Below are 23,376 nucleotides of genomic sequence, written 5' to 3' on the forward strand. Positions count from 1 at the left end.
CTACTCCTGGCCTATCTTCAGTCACCATCCCATACCAAGAGGAATCAAGAGTGCTGGCTAATGCATGGCCTTGGTGTGTGCAAACCTGACTCCTTGTGGTAGTCCTGCTGTCCTAGAGTGGGGCCTTTCTGTGGGCTTGGGGCTTGTTAGATGCCCACCACATGCCAGAATACTCTTAGCTCATCACACCATTTGGATGCCATTCCCTGCTTCATGGCTTTAACATAGTAAGTGCCAATAATACCTTGCTAGCAGTTTCTAAAATCTCAGAACAGCCTCCATCTTCTTCTCACAGTTTGGCGTTATGGCAGTTTCTAAATGGGCACGATAGACAGTGATAGTAAACCTGCTCTGAGCTGCTGTCTAGCCATGGTGACTGACAGCCCCTGGCCAGTCCACTGGCTACTACTGCCCAGCATTGCCCTCAAGCTGACCTCAGATATGGCGTGTCCTTCTTGTTCTACTTACATAAGCACTAAAAGACTGAGACTTTCCATCAACAGCTCCGCCAAAGGAGTTCCTTCATGTGCTCAGACACTCTTGGCAGAGCTTTGGTTCCATTTGGAGACAAATGGTTTTTAAACTGTTGCCAGAATCAGAATAATCAGGTTTCATATGACAGTCTGCTTATGACTGTGCCTTGCATGGGTCCCTGGTAAAATGACCATAGGTTCAAAATAAAGAATGCCCTTTGAATAAAAGCCAACAAGAATAAAATAACACCACCCTGTAATGTTAGCCAGAGACAGAGTGTTGTCGTTTTTGCTCCTGTAGTAGAATGTCATGATGTGGGTGATTCATGAGGAAAAGGATGTGGCTAGACAGTTCTGGAGTCTGGGAGGGTGAAGACCAGGTGCTGGTACCTGGAGAGGGTCTTCTTACTGTGCTGTAGCCCCACAGGAGGCCCTGTCTGTCTGTCTGTCTCAGGAGCAAACCTACCCCTACAAGCTGTTGTGCGGTCGCTTGCATGACATGGGTAAGCTACCATCAGCCCCACCTCCCATTGCTCTTCATTAGAGATTGTTTCAAACATGAATTTCAGAGGGGGCCATGTTACTCAAGCGATAGCAAATACCAGTCCCTACCCATGAAATAGGCCAAATGTGCACTGGCACAGCCATTTGTGGTAGTGGTTCAAGGCATAGAAGTGGTTTTCAATAAGACTGTGGTCTTCTGCTTCATGTCCTGTGGAGTAAGGCCTATTGAGGGTCTCTAATGCACATGGAAAACCTGACTGCAAATTCTCCATAGATGTGATTCTCACTGCAGGGGATCCCAGGAATCAGTGAGGTGGCCGCAGTCCAGGCAGAGCCCAGCTGGCTCTTCCTGGCAGATGCCTTTCTTCCCAGGTGAGTTGTGTGAAGCATTGTTAACCAGACTCACATTCCTGGGCCCCATAACAAACACAGCATGAGAATAAAACAAGTTTTATGCCAATGGTTTGCCTCTCAGATCACATTTCTCCTTGGTTATAGTGCCTTCTGTCAGAGCAGGGATCCAGGCTAGCCCACAGAGGAACCGTGGTTTACTGTAACTGGTGACACAGAGCCCTCTGCTGCTAACGTGCGAGACTGGAAGACAGTGCATGTCCATTGTTATAGCTCAGGAGGTCAGATGGCCCAGGGCAGATGCTCTGCCCTGCCTGCTCATGTCTTGTCTCCTAGAGTGTGATGGGGGCAGAGCTCCCTGAAGGAAAGTTGTGCCCTCATCACTGTTCCAAAGTTGGAGGAAGGGGCCAAGACAGGAAATAAACGCAGTAGCTGGGACCTTCTTCATTGCTGAAGTAGAAAAGAAGTACCAGAGTGGCTTGAGACCTACATTTCATTCTGTTCGTTCTGGAAGGAGCGTGCTTATTTTCTTCCCTACACAGTTCTCCGTGTAAGTGGATACTGCTGTTCCAATCCCAGGGGATGACCTCCACTGCCTTTCTTCTCACACACTCTTAACCCTCGCCTTCCCACTTCTTACAGCTAGGCTTGCTTGTGTCTGTGGTGATCTGAGATCCTGGGACACAGTTCTGTTGTGGTAAGAGGCTGCTTGCCGGTGTGTTCCCCTCCCCACAGGATTTCTGATGCTGGGAAGGATTAAGAAAGAAGAGGGGAGTGTTTGGTAAGGAGACGAGGAAGTGGTGCATGCGTCCCAGTTAAATGATAGTTGGGGTAACTGCTGACTGAAGGCTCAGTATCTGTCAAGTGGTGCCGGGTGTCTCTTTGCCCTAGAAGAAGGATGTGAACGATGCTGTGCGAAGCATTGACTCTGCTGAAGAGCCGTTGGCAAATGATAATATAAAGATTAAGAAAATGTGAAAGAATTCCCAGTGTTTCCATATTATTCGTCTATATTATCAGACTTGTTATCTCCATTTTCCATTGTCTCTGTCTGTAAGAGCCTCTGCTCCCACTCCACCCCAGCACCAGCAGATCAGCCTTGTCTTAGACTATCCTGTTCTAACAGAAAGGACACAAAACTTGAGATACCCAAATATGACTTCCCCAGCTTGTTGGATGACAGTTAATCAGCATCTGTTCCTGATGGTGAGTGTGTGGTGAAGGCCCTAGGCGTGGTAGAAGGCTGGGTCAGGGAGAGCAGGAGTTTGTGTTACAAAACATCCTGGGGCGATGCAACAACACACTTGTCTACTCACCCTGCATAGGGATCCCATGACAGACCAAAGGACAGGCACCACCAAAGTCCAACTTGGTGAACCAATGAGTTTTATTGGGGTTACATACAGGAATATAGGCCAGAGGTTACTTACAAGAGGAAAAAATCACTAAAGCCCACCCCAGCATGGATGACAGCTCACAAACCTGCAGCAGCTCAACAGGTTGGAGAGTGTCAGTTGGCCATGACCTCTTCCAGGCCGCTCCACTAGTGTTCTACCTCTTCCAGGCAGCTGCTCTGGTCTCAGTCTTCCTAGCAGCTTGGTGTTGCTGAGAGTTGCCTTTGCAGGGTAGCTCTGTCCTATCTGAGAGGGACTCAGCTTTTATCGTTTACTGTGGCAGAGAGAGACCTTATGAGTCTGGTCAGTTTCAGGGACTTCCTGAAGCTTTTTTGAATTGTTCACCATCCTGCTTAAGGAGCTTCCTGCAGGACGGGATGTTTTAATCTAGAAGGAAAATGTTACACAACATGGAGGCACTTTGGCCATAGGCAGTCTGTTGCCAGCCAATCGTGTATACGTATTTAGTTGTCTATATTTTTGCCTAAGCAAACAGACCTTTATGTTAGGTGTTTGCCTTTGATTCAGGAACAGTCTAAATTTTACAATAGGGAAAACATACATATTATTTGCTGACAATGGATGGGGCATATAACCAACCATCCAGAAAAGCCAGAGCAGGATATGGCATCTTTGTTTACTGTTTGGGGTCCATACTTCTTGAGTCTCTACATCCAGAGGTGGGGGGAGTGTGTGTGTGTGTACATGCAGGCACATTAGAGTGTGCAGGAGCTGCCATACATGGCCACATACTGCTGACAAGGCTGGTAAGCAGGTCCACTGGACCCTTGTACTAGTGGTTAGAGTAAGGATGGTCTGGCTTCATACTCCTCCCCCTTCCACCGTAGTTGCCATGACTACTCCCTTCATTCGCTGTGTCAGAAATCCTCAGCAGTGGGAGCTAAATGAGTGTTGTCATGCTCTAAGGAGTCCAGCATGCAGTGGGCAAATCACTTGTGATTATTAAGAAGCTGGTGGAAACATGTATTGGAGAGCATCAGCTTTCAATGTCTTTATGCAGTAGTTGACTGTTTAAATAGTTATGTATTTTTCAGATGTGTTTTCAGGTAGAAAAATGACTGTAGTATCCTTCTGACACCAGGGAGAATTACCAAGTCTGTGTTTTGGTGAAACATTACTGAATGTATAGCTTTTGTGTTTTAATTTAATTGGAGGTCCTTAGCTTTTAGGTGCATGCGGAGCATCCCCTGGCATCGGTGTCAGCGTTGATAAGGGAGATGGATAATGCAGCCATCCATGCACCTCATAACAGGCTGCTCATAAGAGCCAGCTGATAAGACCTTTTCCTACAAGTCTGACTCTTGACCTGGTAATACCTACAACCTAGAGACCATTACTTCTCAAGATGGACTCACCTAGGAAACAGTTTAAATGCTGATTTAAGAGGCACAGGGCGCAGCCTTGGCTTCGAGATATTTTATAGGACAGTAGTATTGAGTGACTCTGTGCAGCGTTGGGCCTGTACTTCAGGGGTTCTCTAAAGAGTTATACAACCAGGACCTGCAATAGTGTCAGGAAGGATCCACCGTGGGCTCAGTTGCTTTGGCATGACTTAGGAAGAAGCCAGTTGGCATAGCCTCCCCACACACTGTTAGCAGAAGCGTTTAAGCACTGTGGCCTCTACAGTTCCTGCTGATCAAGGCCACAAGTGAAGATGGTGATTGAAGTCTCCATAGGAATAATTAGACATTTATCAAGGGACAAAAGTAATGGCAGAGGCCCGAGAGATGGCTCAGCAGAGTGTGTTTTGCATGTTTGTGCATTTTTACCTGGCCCTGACTGTTTTGAAAGCAAGGTAGTCAGGCCCTGTGTTGGTTTGTTCTAAGTTTGGATGCACTGTGGAGCTACATCTGCTTTTCTCTTAGAATTCAAATTTTCTTAGTGCCAGGACTGAGGCAGACGTGATGAATTGAGCATACATGGAGTCTGATGTGGCATTTCTGATGGGAAATTTCAGTGTGGTGTATATCACAGAGTACTTTTTTTCTATTCTATGCTTCTGTTGCTTTAGCCGTAGGGAAGGTACTTTTTTGTGTACTCAGTCAGCCTGTCTACTTCATTCATAGCCATCCTCCATGTTTATAAAGCCTCTGAGCCCTTCGCTAGGGATCCCTTTAGACCCCCTTATGCAATAGTTGACTTTTTTTTTTTCTTAGCATTTTCAGACATTATATAGTACAGGGCTATGCTGTACAATGTGTAGACGTGTACTATACATGTATATACGTGGCTCTAGTATAGGGCTGATACCAGTCTTTGTTTCTCTCCTCCCCTAGTCTTGGCTGTTTTTTTCAGAGGGGTCACTATTAAAGGGTAGTGGTGGTTCCTGGAATCGGGTGGTCAGAGTGAGTCTTAAAGAGCCCTATTTCTGCATGCAGGGACTCTGTGCTGTGCTGACCACCGTTTCTCTAAGAGCACTCTGCATTCAGTTTCTCTCCATCTACATTCTAGAGTTATGTGTCCAAACTCTTTGCCTGCCCGCCGGCCCCGCCCCAACATAGACTGTTTGCTTTGGCCTCTGCACTTCCAAGCCGTGTATGCTCTCCAGCCTGAGTGTCCTTCCTCTGTGGATGTTGTGACTTCAGCTACTTGCATGTAGCACTTTCCATCCTTGGGCATCCTTACACTGGCAGACAGCAGTAAATAAATATATTCCGAGCTTAAGTATCCTTTATCCATAACAGTAGGGACCAGAAATGTTTCAGATTTCTGAGGTTGGGGATATTTGGATATTTGCATCAACTTTACAAGTTGAACAGTTAAATAAAGAAATAAAAAATGTTCCTGAAACTTGAAACTTTTGAGCACTGAAATTTTGTTCTGTAGCATTTTGAATTTTGAGATTAGGGCTGCCTAACATGCAGTATTACTACATTTTAGAAAATTTCCTGCAGCTTTTCATATGATCTGTAAGTTTAGAATTTAGAATCAATAACCATCATAAATTAGCACATTGTTAGGATTCATTTCTATTGAATTTAAGTTTTATATTCCTACTAATCATAGGCAATTGAATAATTGAAGAAAATATAAAGGGTAGGATGAAAAATATCAAGGTACTGCTCTCAGCTCTGTGTGTCTTAGCGTTCATGTGCTGCTGCCTCCTTGCCTGTTGATGATACTAAGCTCCCACTCGTCTTTGTGGTACAGCGTCTTCCTTTGCCTAACGCACCTTGAGTATATCCCACGAGGAACTATTTTTAAGGACCGTTTTTAGAAGCTAAAAGATAGTGTATGCAACAGAAGTTTTTTTTAGTGTCCTGTTACACATGTGAAACCTCCCCTGTGTCGTCGTTAATGCACATGCTGCAGTAAGCATTGTAGCACTAGGGCATGTGCTACACTGTTGTGAGTGACGGGTCTAGTGACTTGAGATCTCACTGTACTCTGCTGAGCAGACGGAGTTAAATGAGGAACACAGGATGGCAGAGCTGGCAGCAGAGTGAGGGAAGTTACCTTGGGTTGGAAGACAGTCGGGGTGCATGTAGGCAGGGAGCATCCTGGACAGACTCCCTTCAGGGATTTGGGCAGAATGGACATCATGAATTTGGACTCATCTCTTTATATATATTTGTTAATAATGCTTGATTACTCAGATGTTGGCATCCTTTCTATTCAGAGTTGAGGCTTTTGTTCAGAGTACAGACAGATGTGATTTAATCAACAACACAGTGAATTTTATGCAAGTCACTTTTTCTCCTTATCTTGTTGCTCTTAGAAAATTACATAGCATTTGAGCGTGTCTAGGTTCCAAATCACAAGTCAGAAACACTAAAAACAAAAAAACGGAAACATTTCAGACATGGTCGCATCAGTAGAAAATTCCATAGTTGACCCCACATGGTAAATGCCATGTGAAATGCAGGTGACCTAAAAATACTGTGTAAAAGGACCTTCCGGGTCTGTGTAAAAGATGTGTATGAAACATCAGTGAGTCTCATGTGTCACTTTTAAGAGATACCACATAAATGAAAACATTCCAAAATTCAAAACATGTCTGGTCTCACTTCACTAGGTTGAGGGGTGCTTGGCCTGTACCTTGCTTTTGAATAGTGATAACTTTATGGTCTGTTTGGTATACTACTTGAGTGTAGTTATCTGTGCTGTGAATAGTATTTCTGACATTGTAAATCCACATTCATGTGAGAACTGTTGGGCAGTATTGGTTTTTATAAAGTGAATCAGAACACTTGTGAATCTTCTTTTTTTGAAATTCTTAAGAAGATGCTGTATTCTTTAAATTTTGCAAGAATCTGATAAGTCTCTAGGCCTAGAGTCTTAATAAGAGCCAGTTTTTAATCCATTGCTGGGTGGAGTCTCTTAGAGGACAGCCATTCTAGACTCAGAATATTGTTAATAGAGTCAGGGCTTTGCTCTCTCCCATGGGGTAGGTCTCAGGTGGGGCCAGGCATTGGTTGGACATTCCCTCCATCTCTGCTCTATCTTTATCCCTGCACGTCTTGTAGGCAGGGTAAATTTTGGGTTGAAGTTTCTGTGGGTGGGTTGGTGTTCCCCTCCCTCCACTAGGAGGCTTGTCTAGTTAGAGGGTGTCCTCTTCAGTCTCCATGACCCCTGCTTCTAGGAATCTCAGCTAGAGTCACCCCTATATCCCCCCAAGAGCGCCTCCCTCCCCCCCCCCCGCAGATTTCTGTTCTCTCTGCAAACCCTCTGTCTTCCTGCCCAACCCCTGTCCACTCTCGACACATCTGATCTCTACCCTTATTTCCCTCCACACTCCCTCTCCTGTTCTGAAGCACCAGTGAAGGACCATGCACAGACTGGACATAGGCCTCCTACACATCTGTGCCCAGTGTGCAGTTTGGTCTTCATGTGGGCCCCCTAGTAGGAGGAGCAAGGGCTGTCTCTGATGTGGACTCTATTGCAGACTTTTCAGTCACTTCCTCCTGGTGGGGCTGCCTTGCCAAGCCATTGAGGAAAAGGATGCTCTCAGCCCTGATGTGACTTGATGTGCTAGGGTGGGTGGGTGGGGGAGGCTCCCCTTTTCTGAGGGTAGGGCAGGGGTAGGAGGAAGAGGGAGGAAGGCTGGGACTGGGAAGAAAGAAGAGATGGGGATACAGTTGGGAGGTGAATGAATAAATAAGTACATTAAAAAAGAATCCAGTTCTCTGTTGCTCTCATTTTCGTTATGTGGTGTCTGTTGACATTTTGGTCAGGTTTTCTTTTTCCTGTGTCAGTTTGGTCTGTCATGTTTGTTGGATTCATTTACACAGAGTTGCATTTGTAGTTTTTCCCATGTATTTTGCTTTTCTGTGATTTGAAACATAAGTAGTTTAGAATTCTATTTTCCCATGTTTACCACAGTGGGTTCTCTTCCTTACAGATATAGGTTGGTCCAGACATCATGGAGATACGTAGCTTGTAAGATATGACAGGTTGCTGCAATGGCAGGTGTATTTAATGGCAGGTGTACTTGGTTAGGGGGGTTGCTAAGTGTTCTCAGCCTGAAGACTACATGCACACGTGAGAGTGTGCCTTGTTGCTTGATGCTATGCTGTGGTCTGTCTGGTGTCACTCAAGTGGCTGTGGCAGTTGACAGACAGTATCAGGGTGTACTCTAAGCAATGGTGAGAGCACATCCAGTAGTAAAAGCAGTGTGCTTGCATTGCTTTTTTCCCCAGTCAGATGACAGAAAACAGGTGCCGTTTTCTAATTTACCAGGTTCTACTTTTTAACATTTTATTAATTTGTGAGAGAGGACAACTTAGGCTTTAAAATAGAGACTGTAGAGCCAACTAGAGAAGCAGGAGGCACAGCGTTAGAACTGACATGGACAAAATTAAATTAACCCTGTCATACAGCAAGTCTGTGTCAGGTGGTGATTCCAGATTACACATTGATGGGGAAGGCATGGTGGGGGCATCTCCAAATCAAATACCCCATCTTTCCTATTCTCCATTTCTCTCTTTTCCCAAAGAACTAGACCATGACGTTATTGCTTGGACATATTCCTTCATGTTGCACCAAACCTGACAATAGCAGCTTAAGAAAAGAAAAGTTGGTTTTGTTTCATGGTTGAGGAGGGCCACAGGCCATCGTAGCTGGCAGTAGCAGGAGTGTTGGTGACACTGTCTGTGGTCAGGAAGCAGAGAGAGGGGACACTTTCCCCTTTTCAAAAATTAAGTCTGTGACTGGGGCCCATGGGGTGTTTCTGCCACATTCAGTGTGGATCTTCCCCTCCAGAAGGCCTCTTTGGAAAGGCCGTGAAGACACGCCTAGACATGCACTGTCTCAATGGTTCTAGACCATCGAGAGTAACCACCATAGGCACGGGGCCGTTAGGACAGTAGTGAGGATGTGCTGCAGATGCTCTGTTTTATCATGGTGTCAAGCTGCAGCTTTCATCCACTGTCCTGGGGACATGGCTTTTCATTTTTAGTAGTAAAGGACACAAAATGAGTGTAATGTGGCTGTTTGTTGCTAAGTTATTTTTGTGCTTGTGCGCTCGATCTCTCTCTCTCTCTCTCTCTCTCTCTCTCTCTCTCTCTCTCTCTCTCTTCTCTCTCTCTCTCTCTCTCTCTCTCTCTTCTCTCTCTCCTCTCTCTCTCTATCTCTCTCTCTCTCCTCTCTCTCTCTCTCTCTCTTCTCTCTCTCTCTCTCTCTCTCTCTCTCTCTCTCTCTCTCTCTCTCTCTCTCTCTCTCTCTCTCTCTGGATTGAATGTAAAACTATGTTTCTTGCTCTGGGTCACAGTGAAAAATATATATTCCATTAAATTCAGTAAAAACTACAGACACAGACTACATGACCATCTTCTGAAATTTCAAGATGGTTTTGCAAATACACCTGTTATTAGGAGAATTGCAACGCACAGGTTAAATATAAAGAGGGTATTCTGTGAAAACTGACTGAGCAGAAGCTTTCCTATCTCTCCAGTTGAAGGTGTGGTTCACTTGCTGAGTGGGGGCTGCGGGTAAGAGCTTACTGTACTGAGCATAGCTCTAAGTCATGGCCCAAAGTTTTGTAGCATTATTTTTTTAAGACAAAAGGCAACTGAATAGAAAATTGAAAAATGAAGACTAGTATTTTGCAATCAGATGCCAAAGGCATCTTTGAAAAGAATTATATGAAATGCATACAGGGAAGGCCAGCATCAATATACTAAATAACCAATCAGATGCTGCCAACCTGGGTATCCTAAATAACTACACAGTAGTGGCTGGCCTCGCTATCCTAAGTAAACACACAGAAGTGGCCAGCCTTGCTATACCAAATAACCATTTTTAAGTATTTGCTAAATCTTAAGTTTTTGTTGCTTTGAGCTACAGTTGAGCCTATTAATAAAAAGTTGCTTTTTAAAAATAATGTCAAATTATGTGCATAAACTCTAGAAACCACAGCCATTACTATTGTGAATATGTATATAATATACACATTATTATTTATTACTAAGGTTTAGATGAACTGCTGGCATAGTAATAATAGTTCTTTGGTAATAAAACCAATTTTTTATGTTTCTCAAGGACTGTGTATTTAAGTCATATGATTTATTTATTTATTTATAGTTTGAATATCAATGATGTACTTAATACTTTATTTTTGTTAAAAAAAAAATACCCTTTATTCTTTGGTCCCTTGTGTTTATACAGACTTTACCCTTGCCTTCAGGTTTGGTTTTTTGTTTTTTGTTTTTGTTTTTTTGAAAAAACAACAAAAACAAAAACCTAATGCTTAATGCTAGGTCTACTTATTTGCACCTTTCTTAATTTTATTTATTTTTAAGTTTAACTGGTACACAAAACCATATAAATTATACATGTTTGGGGGGAAGCAATACCATGTTTCTAGATATGAGACCATTGTATAATATATAAAATCAGACTAAAATACCCATTTTCTGAAATACTTACCATTTCTTTGTGGAAAATCTCAAAGTCCTTTCTTCTTGGTTTTTCTTCTGGTGCCTGGGGTGTATAGGGTCTTGCATGAATTAAACTTGCCCCCTACCCCCAAGGGGAGGTGGAGGAGAGGAGTGCGCCCTATGGGGGGTGGAGGAAAGGAGTGAGGCCTTATGAGGGGTTGGAGGAGAGGAGTAAGGCCACATGGGGGGGTGGAAGAGAGGAATGGGGTGCCACAGGGGGGTGGAGGAGAGGAGTGGAGCCACATGGGGGTGGAGGAAAGGAGTGGGGCTACATGGGGGATGGAGGAGAGGAGTGGGGCCACATGGGGTCAGGTAGAGTGGAGTGGGGTGCTACTTTCACTGTCAACTCATCATCTCATGACAAATAACTGGTATATAAATGGGAGCCGCTATGGTATTTTCACAGATTTCCCAAGCTCCCTTCAGTTATATTCTGAGTCTGGTAACTAGCGGGCAGCAAGTGGACAAGGCTTTGGTGGATGCATTTTCCCCTCAGTTCCTCAGGTTGGAATGTAGTGTAAGGCCCCAGAGCTTGCACTAGCTCTCTTTCTGTCTTCTGTGGCCCCTATTGTGCCACATGACCAGTGAGCAGTTGAAGTAAGTTTGATGAGTGAATCGAAGATTTGAGTTCTACCTTTCTGGCAGGAGATGGGAAGGGGAAGCTGCAGCAGAGGGGAGGGACCCCTGGTGGGGTGTGCTGCTTTTGATTTATGTAGAGTATGGTCCTGTGCCAGAGGCCATCTATACCCCAGCTAAGGAGCGATAGGTTCAGAGTTGAAGACACATATGGGGCTAGTGGTGTGTGGCAGAGGGCAGAGGCTGTCGTCCACATGGCACAACATTGTAGAACATTTACCTAAATTATAATTTGGTGAGGTATCTAAAGTGCTATGAAGTTATTGAGACCATGTTCAACTGAGTATAGAGTAATGCCCTGGGAATTTGTGCATCTTATAATAAGTGCTGGGACTGGCATTGACCTTGAATGAATTACACCACCATCACCATTGTCAAATTTGTGCAGCCTGCTTTACAAAATTCAAATTGATTATTACCAAAGCTAAGCATGGGTATATTTATAAAGCTTGGTTGTGCTTAGAGCCACAGGCTGGTGACCATTGGACCCTGAGGCCACCCTTCTCTTCCTTCCCTGTCCTGAGGCAACACCCATGTCTTATCTGTTTGTGTTTGTAGTGCTGAGGATTGACCCCAGGGCCTGGTGTGTGCCTGGCAAACACCTCACCCTGAGGTACTCCTACAGTCCTCCCTGCCTGGAGCTGCTCTTCCAGTCCTCCCTACCTGGAGCTACTCTTCCAGTCCTCCCTGCCTGGAGCTACTCCTCCAGTCCTCCCTGCCTGGAGCTACTCCTCCAGTCCTCCCTGCCTGGAGCTACTCCTCCAGTCCTCCCTGCCTGGAGCTACTCTTCCTGTCCTCCCTGCCTGGAGCTACTCCTCCAGTCCTCCCTGCCTGGAGCTACTCTTCCAGTCCTCCCTGCCTGGAGCTACTCTTCCAGTCCTCCCTGCCTGGAGCTACTCTTCCAGTCCTCCCTGCCTGGAGCTGCTCCTCCAGTCCTCCCTGCCTGGCCTTCTTTCTTCTGGGTCCAGCCCTGCCTTGCCCACATGGTTTTGCCTCTGGGATATACCTGCCTTTTGGAGCTTTGTGCTTATTCAGTAGTTCCATGATTTTACTTTATAAGCTGCCTCTTAGCCACATCTTCTTACATTTTAGACACACTACGGCTTTATCAAGGGACAGATAGTATTTTGTCACAGACAGTATTTTGTCACAGTACTCTTGAGGTCATCATTGTCTTTAGTTTTTCGTTAGCTTTGTTTCTCATGTTTGTCTTTAGTCTTGGTATTAATTCATTTTCTGTTTCTGTAATGGATTTATAGGCTGATAATTCCTAAGGGAAAAGGCTTATTCAGTTCACTATTTTGAAGATTAAACGTCTAAATAGTATAGTGCTGGTTCTGTAAGGGCCAGTTTGGCCTCAGCCAAATCAGCACACAGTGGTGGAGCACCTCAGGGTGGGTCACAACTTGGAGGTCTCCTTGTGGTGGGATCACACACAAAAGGTAGAGATTCACATGCAAGACCACAGGTCAGAGAGGTGAGTTCTATACAGTATCTCGTTCAGGAACTGGCTCAGGCCCCATGAAATGACCTCAGTCCCCTGAGAGCAGTTCCCTGTGTCCTAAAAGCTCCACAGCCCCACAAAAGACCAACCTTACGGTACTCAGACCACATCAGGCTTAGTCATGCTGATCCTAACTAATGTAATTAGCATTTGTTTTAACAAATCCTGTGTATACAAAAAATTATTATTTTTTGACATACTTTTTAGCTCAAAAGATAGTTACTATTTTTATGATTGAGTATCTAGAATGCATTAAGAGGCGGGTTCTATCTCAGCTGATAGAGTGCTTATCCATCATGGGTGTGGAGGTGAGTGCGGAACTCACTCGCTTAGAAGCAGAAGAATCACAAGTTCGAGATGATCTTCCATGGTTGAGGCCAGCCTGGGCTACACGAGACCTTGTCTACTGAATGAATGAGGTGAACAAATAAAAGTGCAGTAATTTGTATTATAGGGACATTAATTAAAAGGTGTCTTGTAACTACAAATTAATTAAAGTTGTAGATTTGAAGGAAAGTCTCTTTAATAGTAAAAATTTCACAAATACATGATTTCAATGTGTTGCATATCTATCACTGCTTAAAAGAAATATGTATATTTTACCATATTCTTTGTTTGCTATGATTGATTCGTGTTTTTTCTTTTTCATAGACAAAATTGAAGAAGCACAAAAAGAGCTTAATGGGGCAGAAGTTTCCAAAAAAGGTGAGTGAAAATCATCCCTATGCATCCATGCCCACAGAATTGATGCCTTTCCCGCCCCAAGCTACTGCTTCAGTTCTGTGAGTGCCTGGCGCAGTCTCAGCACCTGCTCCAGCACTGGTTTTCTTGTGCCCATGTCCTGGTGCTGGGAATATGAAAAGCAGATGCAGCTCCTTTTAGAGCAATGCTGTCATGTAGTAGCACAGACCGTGTGGGTAGCACAACCCATCATTTCCAGATAAGATGGCAGACTCCCTTTCTCAGCTGGGTTCCCTCTCTGCCTGATCTGGGGAACCCCAGGTCCTCAAAGGAGTGTCACAGAGCCCTCAGGGACACTACAAGCCCAACCCTTTCCTGATAAGAAACCCATTCAGTTTGCACCTGGGGACCCCTGGAAATACACCCATCCTAAGCTAATACATCTGGTGCTTTGGCTTTCGACCAGTGACCTTTACCCATACCAGGAGTTCTTCCCCCACCAATAGGATAATTAAGTACTGCTTCCCCTTCTTGTGATTGGGCTGTGCAATTGCATGTAAATGAAAAATCACCTCTAGCCCCAGAGAATCAAACACATTCACTCTCAAAACCTCTCCCATTGCCCAAGGTTGATAAGTCCCTGTTTCACATGAAATAAGTGGGCCAGCGTCATCTATTTCACACAACTGTCTGAGACTTGTCATTTATTCTGGGGAAGGATGGGCTCCCCTCTTCCTGAAGAATTCAGCACTGAACCTCCGCAGGGCTTGACTGCTGGCCAGGCAGCCAGATGCTACTGACCTCTGCAAGCTTCTGCCATTTACTAGCTTGCAAGTACGGATCCCTGCTGCAAGTAGCAGGCTGTTCCCAAGCAGCCATTTTGTCTGTGGAGACAACCAGGGTCCCTCCTCTGCCTCTTTCTTACAAAGCAGCCACCAACTTGCTCATGCAGGCCGTGCCCTCATTGCTGCCTGGCTTGTGTTTTGAAGCCTGAAGCTCCTTTGACCCTGCACTTCCCCTTTTGCACTAGAGAGACTGGCACTTCCGTTTCCTGCCTGGCATCCCAGCAATCACTTGGAGAGTAGCTGAGCATTTGTAAGACAGGCATGCTTGGTTGAAGAAGATCGTGCAGTTTTCTAAAAAAATGATAATTATTTCAAAGGATGGAGATGACTTTGTTAAATGAGAAAAAAATAAATGTGAAATAATAGTATATAAGTTTCTATTTTTTGTTAAAACAAATCAGAAGTGGGACCTGATATATAATATATATATAAAATATATATAATCACATTTATGGGATTGGACAAAGTTTAGAAGGATTTATTTATGTAAATGTGCTTATGAAGTGGGAGTAAGGGAGATGCTAGATTGTGTTTGTGTTGCTCTGGGTTATGCAGTAGCTGTAACTTGTAGTGAAAATCCAAACAATATGCAAACATTGGTCTCACGGCAGAAAGTATCTTGTCTTCTAGACACTAGAACCTTCAAGAGATGCCAGTACTGCACTGGTGATGGTGGGATGCCTTCGTCCCAGCACTGTCTCTTAGAGAGATGGTGGGCTTTCTCTAACACTGGGGGTGGGGGTGAGCGTGGGGGTCGGGGTGGGGTGGGGGTGGAGGTAGGGGTTGGGGTGGGGGTGGAAGTGGGGGTGGGGTCGGGCGGAGTGGGGGTGGAGGTGGGGGTCAGGGTGGGGTGGGGGTTAGGCTGGAGACAGGGTTCTTTCAGTACTCATTGTCATGATTTAGTGTTTATATTTCCTTATTATATTTTCTAATTTGAGTGGACTAGTTGGCAGAATATTTTAGCCAAATAGAACCTTTGTAGGGGGGCATCTGTCTGTCATTCTTTTCATTAGACTGGTCAATTTCAGAGAAAAGAGTTTCTTTATCTCCCAGTCTCCATTCCTTAGAGCAGCTTTGGCTCTGTTCACATGTGTTGTGTGTAGCAGTGTTAGTATCTTCTTTAAACCTCCCCCTCTATGATAACTCTGATAGGAATCTGGCCCTTGATGATTCTTGCAGAAAAGCCAGACTAGGAAAGGTAGATGTTACCAGAGCCTTGCTGAAAGATATCTGTCCAACCTTGCCAGACGACCACACTGTGGTATCCACTGAAGTTGGAAGATGCCCCTTTCAGAGGTTTTTTTTTTGCAGCCAGCTCTGCTCACAACCAGCAGCAGCCCTCCCGGCTGCTCCACGCAGAAGAATAAATGTCACGTGTGTTCCCTGATTTTCTCCAGACAAAAAAGTTCTCACAAAAGTGAACTGAATGCTGAGAGGAGGGAGGAAGGGCAACAAAGGTCAGAAGGACTAAGGAAGCTGGGTAGTGAGCCTCAGCATAAGGGAGCGGCTCTAGTTGGCAGGTGGCTCTGGGACCAGGCCGCATGAATAACAAGTGAGGGCAGTTTGTGCTCTGTGTTGCTGCCACTGTCTAGTTTTTCATGTAGAAGTTCTGAGCAAGTGAAAGAAAACAGCTTTCCCTTGGCATAAAAGTCAGAAGGGCAGCTCTTCTCCTGCTGCCACCTAAGAGCAGCGCTGAGGTCTCCTGGCTGTTTTCTTGGCAACTTCTCTATTTTTTCCTAAAGAAAATCCACTTCTTCCATGAAAGGAGGCCATATAAAATGGAGTTACCTGGTTTTGGGAGATGGTGAGGCAACACGATGTCACTTTCTTTGCAAACTTCTGACATGAGCAAAACATGTACTATTTTATGTTTTGTTTTCTTCTCCCTGGCAAATGGTCCTAAAATGCTTCCCATCCGTTGGAGAGCCTGTGATCCTTACCTGATCATGGGTTCTCTCCCCCTCTGCTCCCACACTTTGGGTTACAGTTAGGATGAGCCGCGAACTGATGCTCAGTGGGAGCCAGTGCAGCTGCAGTTCTTTCAAAACAAAACCTGAGAAAAAACTTGTTCATTGATCACCCATTACAACTTTTTAAATATATTAAGGAAGGGCAAATAATGTTCAATATAGACCCTGACTTTGACAGTTATAAATCAACAGGATAAAGAAGTAACTTCAAGTGGGCTGGAGAGATGTTCAGAGGTTAAGAGCACTGGCTGCTCTTCCAGGGGACCCAGGTTCAATTCTTAGCACCCACATGGCAGCTTGCAATTGTCTGTAACCCCACATCCAAAGGATCTGGCATCCTCACACAGACTTACATGCAGGCAAAACACCAATGCACATGAAAATAAATAAATATTAAAAGAAAAAAGAAAAAACACCTCTTAAAAAAGAAAAGGAAAGGTAAATATGTTTAATATAGATCCTGACTTGGGCAGTCATAAATCAGTAGGATAAAGGTGTGACCTAAACGATGCTAATGCACTATTTTATTCATTTTATCTGCTTATAGATTAAAAACCAGGCAACTTTGATTTACTTTAGTTTTAAACAATTTGGAGGTAGGTGTACTTGTGTGGTGGCCACGCCATCCCCGTGGTCCTCGTGCCCCTCCTCAGGAGCTGCTTGCCTGTTATTTTTTAATCATTTGGAGGAGAACATAATTGGATCCTCATTTCCCACCTGACAGTGAAGCAGAGTCCAGAGAGAGTAAATATATTTAAATGTGCCTACCACAGAACAACAGAGATAGGCACGTGATCACATGAGAAGGGAATTATTTCTAAGCATAATGATTAAATTAGCTATAAATTATGCCTGCTCTCTTGTACTGTGCTTCACAGTATTTGTCAGATAGAATTTAAATAAAATGCTCCCACCAACATGAAAACCGGTCAGGAAGAAGGATGTATCCCGTGTCTTCGCTTATGTATTTTGTATTGCTATTGCTGTTTTCTGTTCTGGAGATAGTTTCCCAAGTTGCCAGTTTGACCTAGAAGTTGTGACCCTCCTGCTGGTCTCCTAGTGAGGTTCCAGGCACACATCACCATACCCTGCTTAGGTTATATGCTGCTTCTTGAATCAGCTTTCATACGTTGTTTCAAAATGGCGGTCTAACTAGCCCAAGGGATATGTCCCATGAAACTTTTCACTTACCAGGAAAGTGGGACAGAGGGGAGGACATCCTTTTGGGACTCTAGGTGAGAGAAACATGGGAGAATGGGGAAATAGAAGGATCCAGAGGGTCGTAGAATCCTACAAGAAGAACATTATGATGGGCAGCTCTGGGCCCAGGGGTCCTGCTCAAACTATGGCACCAGCCAAGGACAATATGTGCAGTAAACTTCGAACCCCTACCCAGATCTAGCCAGTGGACAGGACATTCTCCACAATTGAGTGGAGAGTGGGGTCTGACTTTCATACAAACTCTGGTGTCCCATATTTGACCACGTCCCCTGGATGGGGAGGCCTGGTGGCACTCAGAGGAAGGATAGCAGGCTACCAAGAAGAGACTTGATACTCTATGAGCATATACAGGAGGAGAGGTCCCCCTTAGTCACAGTCATAGGGGAGGGGAAAATGGGAGGGAGGGAGGAATGGGAGGATAGAAGGGATGGGCTAACAATTGAGATGTAATATGAGTAAATTAATAAAATATATTTAAAAAAACAAAACAAAACAAAATGGCGGTCTATGGTATTTGCCACACATATGTAAAACACACAGTCACTCTGTTACAATGCATAAGGACAGTGTGGTAGCCACAGTGCTGTCCTTACCAGTGCTCCTCACTGTTTGCAGTTTGAACGATGTAAAACACTGTTTTCACGGTTTACTTCTTTGATGACTAAGCTTTAAACCCCCCCCCCAAAAAAACCTGAACACATTAAATTTATTTGAACCAAGGCCTATTCTGCATGCGTGGTCTTTGGTTGCTGCTTCAGTCTCAGCAAGCCCTTCTGGGCCCTGGTTAGTGGCTCTGCTGGTTGTCTTGTGGAGCTCCTGTTACCTCCAGGTCCTTTTCTCCTTCCCCCTACTTTCTACAAGACTCCCTATACTTCACCTAATGTTTGGCTGTGAGTCTCAGCATCTATTTCAAACTACTGCTTGGTGGAGCCTCTCAGAGGACGACTCTGCCAGGTTTCATGCTGCAAGCATAGCACAGTGTTGTTGATAGTGTCAGGGCTTGAGGTGGGTCTTGGGTTGGGCCAGGTGTTGGTTGGACATTCCCTCAATCTCTGCTCTGTCTGCTCTATCTTTATCCCTGCACGTCTTGTAGGCAGGATATATTTTGGGTTGAAGTTTTGGTGGGTGGGTTGGTGTTTCCCTCCCTCTACTAGGAGGTTTGTCTAGTTAGAGGTTGTCCTCTTCAGTCACTATGGCCCCTGCTACTAGGATTCTCTGCTAGAGACCTCCTCATCTTCTCCCAGGAGCCTACCCAGACTTAGGTCTCCAGCTTATCACAAGAGATACCCCTGCCCACAGTTTCTCTTTTCTCTGCAGGCCTTCTGTCCTCCCTCCCCCATGCTCCCCAGGTCTGATCATCACCCTCATCTCTCTCTGTGCTCTCTCTCCGACCTTGTTCCCTCTCTTCAACCACTTCCTGTCTTTTATTTCCCCTCCTGAGTGGTATTTGAGCATCCTCCCTTGGGTCCTACTGGGCTCATGAGAGCTTCCTGTTCTGTTTATCTGTATGTGTCCATGCCGACATGGTGTGGTGTGTAAACTGTAGTGTGACTCTCAAGTTTGTTTTCAGAGTGTTTTGACACTAGATAGAAGTTTTTCCACACAGCTATTTACATTTTAATATTATATAGAAGTAAATCATTTTGGAATTTTTTGGAGTTAGGAGAGACAAATGAGCCATCTTTGTGGATTGGTTTCTGCTCATGGGATCAGTTTGGGGGCTTTTGTTGTTAATCTGTTACACATTTTTTAATAAATATCTCATGAATGCATTGTTGGGGGGTTATGCACTTAGTTTTGCTCCCTTTGTTAAATTTATTTATTTTATTGTTTTGATATTCGGAAATGTAACTTAGGCCTCAGACATGATAAATATATCACTGAGCTATAACCCCAACACCACTAATTTAATTGAGTGTTTGTTTTTAATTAATTTGGGTATTTATTTAAATCTGTTTTACTAAAACTTACTTTTTAGGTCTTGTTGGAAAATAAAATGCCAGATAAGTTTATAGATATTCTTACTTATTCAGAAAATTTGTATATTGGTATGCTTCTGTCATACTAGTTGGGAATAATCAAAGGTTTTTTGTTTTTTGCTTTTTATATCATTGTTTTTGTTTTTTTCTTATTCACTTAGGTTCAATAAAATAATGACAAAATAGTAGTGTTTCGGCCAGTGAGATGGCATGTAAAAGTGGTTGCTGTCCCGTGATGTAAGCTTGATGACCTGAATGGAGCCCCCAGACCCCACAAGAAGTGAAAAGAGAGAACGATATCACAGTTTTCTCTTGCCCTCGCACACCCACCCACACAGTAATAATAAACTAAACAGTCTCAGAATAGTGGTGCAGTCTTCCCTTGTTCTTTAAAACAGAAACTATAAAGGTGATCTGTGGGTTTTACTCTTTCATTGTAATGTTTAAAGCTGAATTGCACTTATTAGATGTTTAGTCTTTCTAAACATGTAGCTAGATTCAATTGTTTTCTTTTTTTTTTAAAGATTTATTTATTATGTATATAAAGTGCTCTGCCTGCATGTACACCTGCAGTCCAGAAGAGGGCATCAGATCACAATATAGATGGTTGTGAGCCACCATGTGGTTGCTGGGAATTGAACTCAAGAACTCTGGAAGAGTGGTCAGTGCTCTTAACTAACTCTGAGCCATCTCTACAGCCCTAGATTCAATTTTTTAAAAATACTTTACTAAAGGGGTCTATCCTTGATCAATGCGTATTGGTTTATGCTTTTTACAGTTTGTTTTCCCTGCAAGGTTTTGTTTCAGAGCTGCACAAGTTCAGGAAAGCAATCTGAAGGCTGTGCACTTTTGCTTGTGAAGGGAGAGTGTAGTGTTTAAGGGGCCTGTTGTTGGATATTCTGGAAACTGTGGGGTGGGGTGGGGTGGGGGTAATGCAGTGTTTTCTGCCTTGTCAGTCTGTCCTAGGAAACTGTATTTTCTTAGGATTTATTGGTGCTCTCTGAGCTTCTGCATATGTTAGCAAACATTTATTGACAACACGTCTTCTGTCTTTTCAGGTTCTATAGTGGTGGCTCCAGTTTTTCAGGGAAGTTTTTTATTTACTAAGCCTTTCTCGTCTTTTCTGGCCATCACCAGAGATTTGTGTGTATCTTCTTTTTAGTGTTTCAATTTTCAGTTTTTAATGTGTACTTTGATCTTTATTGTTTTGTTCATTTGTTTGTTTTGAGACAGAGTTTCTCTGTACAGCTTGGCCGTCCTGGACTCACTTTGTAAGCCAGGCTGGCCTTGAATTCACAGAGATCCACCTGCCTCTGCCCCCAACTCCCCACCTTGAGTGCTGGGATTATAGTTGTGCACCACTGTGCCTGGCTCTTTGTTTTATTATGTTTCCTTTTTCTCACCTTTTCCCTTCTCTTCTCTATGGGCAAGCTTTTTATTTAGATATTTGCTCTTAGAGACTGAGTTCATTCACTTTGACACCTCTGTTCTTTTCTATCTAAAGCACCAAAACTCATGCCTTCAAACTGTTGATTTTGATCATTATAAAGAATTTGATGTCTACTACTTAAATAAAATTTATGTTGTTTTTATCTTTGACTCTCTTGCTGACTTTCCCTTTCCCACATGGATTGGGATTTTATTCACTTTTCATGATTTCTGACTTAAAACACATTGTAATATTATTCATTTTTGTGAAACTGTTCAGGATATGTAAAGTTACTTTTTTGTGCTTTTTAGTTCTTGTTACAACCAAATTTCTTTCTAATATTCTACAAAAGCATCCCCATTTTCCTGTGCTAGAAATTTAGACTTAAACTCACCATTTTGCGGAAATGAATGAGCTCAGTTGTGCAGTGCAGAAACAGCTTGGGAAATTTGAAGCTGGTCTTGGGCTGTGTGGTGCTAATATGCGTGTTTGAATCACTAGCACTTTTAAGTTACTCCTAAGTACTTTTCAAGTCATGAGATGTGACAGCATTCACCCCCCAAAGTGTTGTAGTAACGGAAGAGTTAGGGCTCAGGTACCAATGAGAGGCGCCAGTGGGGAAAGGCACTTGCCAAGCATGACAGAGTAAGTTCAGATCCCACTTGGTGGACAGAGAGAACCAACTCCCACAAGTTAGCCTCTGACTTCCGTACTTTCACACATGTGGGCTTACACAGCATACACATGCACACAGCAAACAAACAAATATATAAAAGTTAAAATTAATATTCAGACATGGGTATAGAGAGAGGTGGATTTTCTTAGGTCATTTTCTATCTTGTTATTTTTTCTGTGCATTACTCTCTCTCAACAAACCTCCCAGAGGCCACCTATGCCTCATTCTTTTCAGCATGCTGTTTTCCTTCCAACAGTTTACATTCTAGCTACCAGGAGGTTTTTATTTCAAACATAACGTAGATAAACCATTTTTCTTTCTGTGAGTGAAAAATTGGGCTGGCAGGGCTAAGTGGGTTGTGTGAGTGAACAAAGATAGGGCTGGAGGTGATAACTGGGAGCGCACAGATTGCTCAGGACTGCCTGACAGTAGGATTTTTGTTAACACGGTCATAATTTATGCACCAGAATACCCTTCAGTTATCAGGGAGCTTGAGGCAAGCTTGCATATCTCAGAAGTGAGAGCGCCAGCCGAGCAGAGAACAGATAGTAGTAGATCCTGGACTCCAGTTAGAGTGCAAATAAGAAAATTAGAATTTCTTACCCACATCCCAGATGGTTTGTTGTATTTTAAGATCTTTGTAGTATGAAAGAATTTCCAGGTAGTAAAATATTGGTGACTTGATTTGCAAATTGTTTTCTAAGCACATCATACATTTTAAAGGTGAGAGCTAATCTGCACTGGGTGTTTTAGTGCCAGTGCTGATAGTAGGAAGGACAAGTGTTAATGGTGTTCTCCTTAGAAAGTGTGCTAAGTATAATAATAAAGATAAGTAGGGCATATTTTATCAGCAAGAATGACAAAGTTCTCACGTAAGACAGACATTTGTGTGGAATATTGGAAAAACTGGACAGATACCATTAAATTAAAACATGTAGTTTTAGTATTCTTTATGATAAGATGAAAATGTTTTTAAACCATTCTAGGGAAAGTATACACAGGAAAAATACTTGAAAAGCTCAATTTGGGGGCTGGAGAGATGGCCTAGAGGTTAAGAGCAATGACTATTCTTCCAGAGGTCCCAAGTTCAGTTCCCAGCAACCACATGGTGGGTCATAACCATCTATAATGTGATCTGGTGCCCTCTCCTGGTGTGTAGGCGCACACCCAGGCAAAATACTATGTAAATAATAAATAGAAATAAATAAATCTTTCTGATCATGGTGGCGCACACCTTTAATCCCAGCACTCAGGAGGCAGTGACAGGCTGGTCACTGTGAGTTCAAGGCCAGCCTGGTCTACAAAGTGAGTCCAGGTCAGCCAAGGCTACAGAGAGAAACCCTGTCTCGAAAAAACAAAAACAAAAATAGCAAAAGAAAAAGAAGAATGAGGAGGAGGAGGAGGAAGAGGAGAAGAAGAAGAAAAAAGAAGAAAAACTCAGTTGGGGTGCTGTAAACTGGAAGGTCTTTAGCACTTTATACTGTGAATACTCAAGTTCATAAAAGGAAGACTAGGTTTCTATTTTAGATAAATATTTGGACTCTAGAGTTCTTTTCAAAGGATGGGCCTGCTTTTCAATTTTAGTGTTATATTGAAGTTAACACATGTTTATATATTACTGAAAAGTTGTGGTTTTTAGGTTTACAAATAATTATTAGAAAAAAAGAGTCTTAGTGAACATGTTTAATGAGAATTTACTTTAAATAATAGTTTGTAAATCCCACACTCTTAATGTTAGAATCCCCAAATCAACTGTTCTTCCTTGTAAAGTTGTTTGTTTCTTTTATTTTGTATCAGCCTTTTTCTGTCTAAGTC

At 43.4% G+C, this 23,376-nt stretch overlaps 1 protein-coding gene across 2 annotated transcripts in view; it reads left to right on the forward strand.

The window, feature by feature from the left end:
* The window catches only part of Hivep1 (HIVEP zinc finger 1), a 125,857-nt gene that overhangs the window by 54,137 nt on the left and 48,344 nt on the right, over window positions 1-23,376 (forward strand). For both annotated transcript variants that reach the window (XM_051170473.1, XM_051170481.1), the window contains one exon: window positions 13,412-13,465. In XM_051170473.1, coding sequence (XP_051026430.1) covers window positions 13,412-13,465 — 54 coding nt within the window. The remainder of the gene's footprint in view (window positions 1-13,411; window positions 13,466-23,376) is intronic.

This window comes from Acomys russatus, chromosome 3 (assembly GCF_903995435.1).
Source record: "Acomys russatus chromosome 3, mAcoRus1.1, whole genome shotgun sequence".
In the NCBI taxonomy this organism is placed as follows: Eukaryota; Metazoa; Chordata; class Mammalia; order Rodentia; family Muridae; genus Acomys; species Acomys russatus.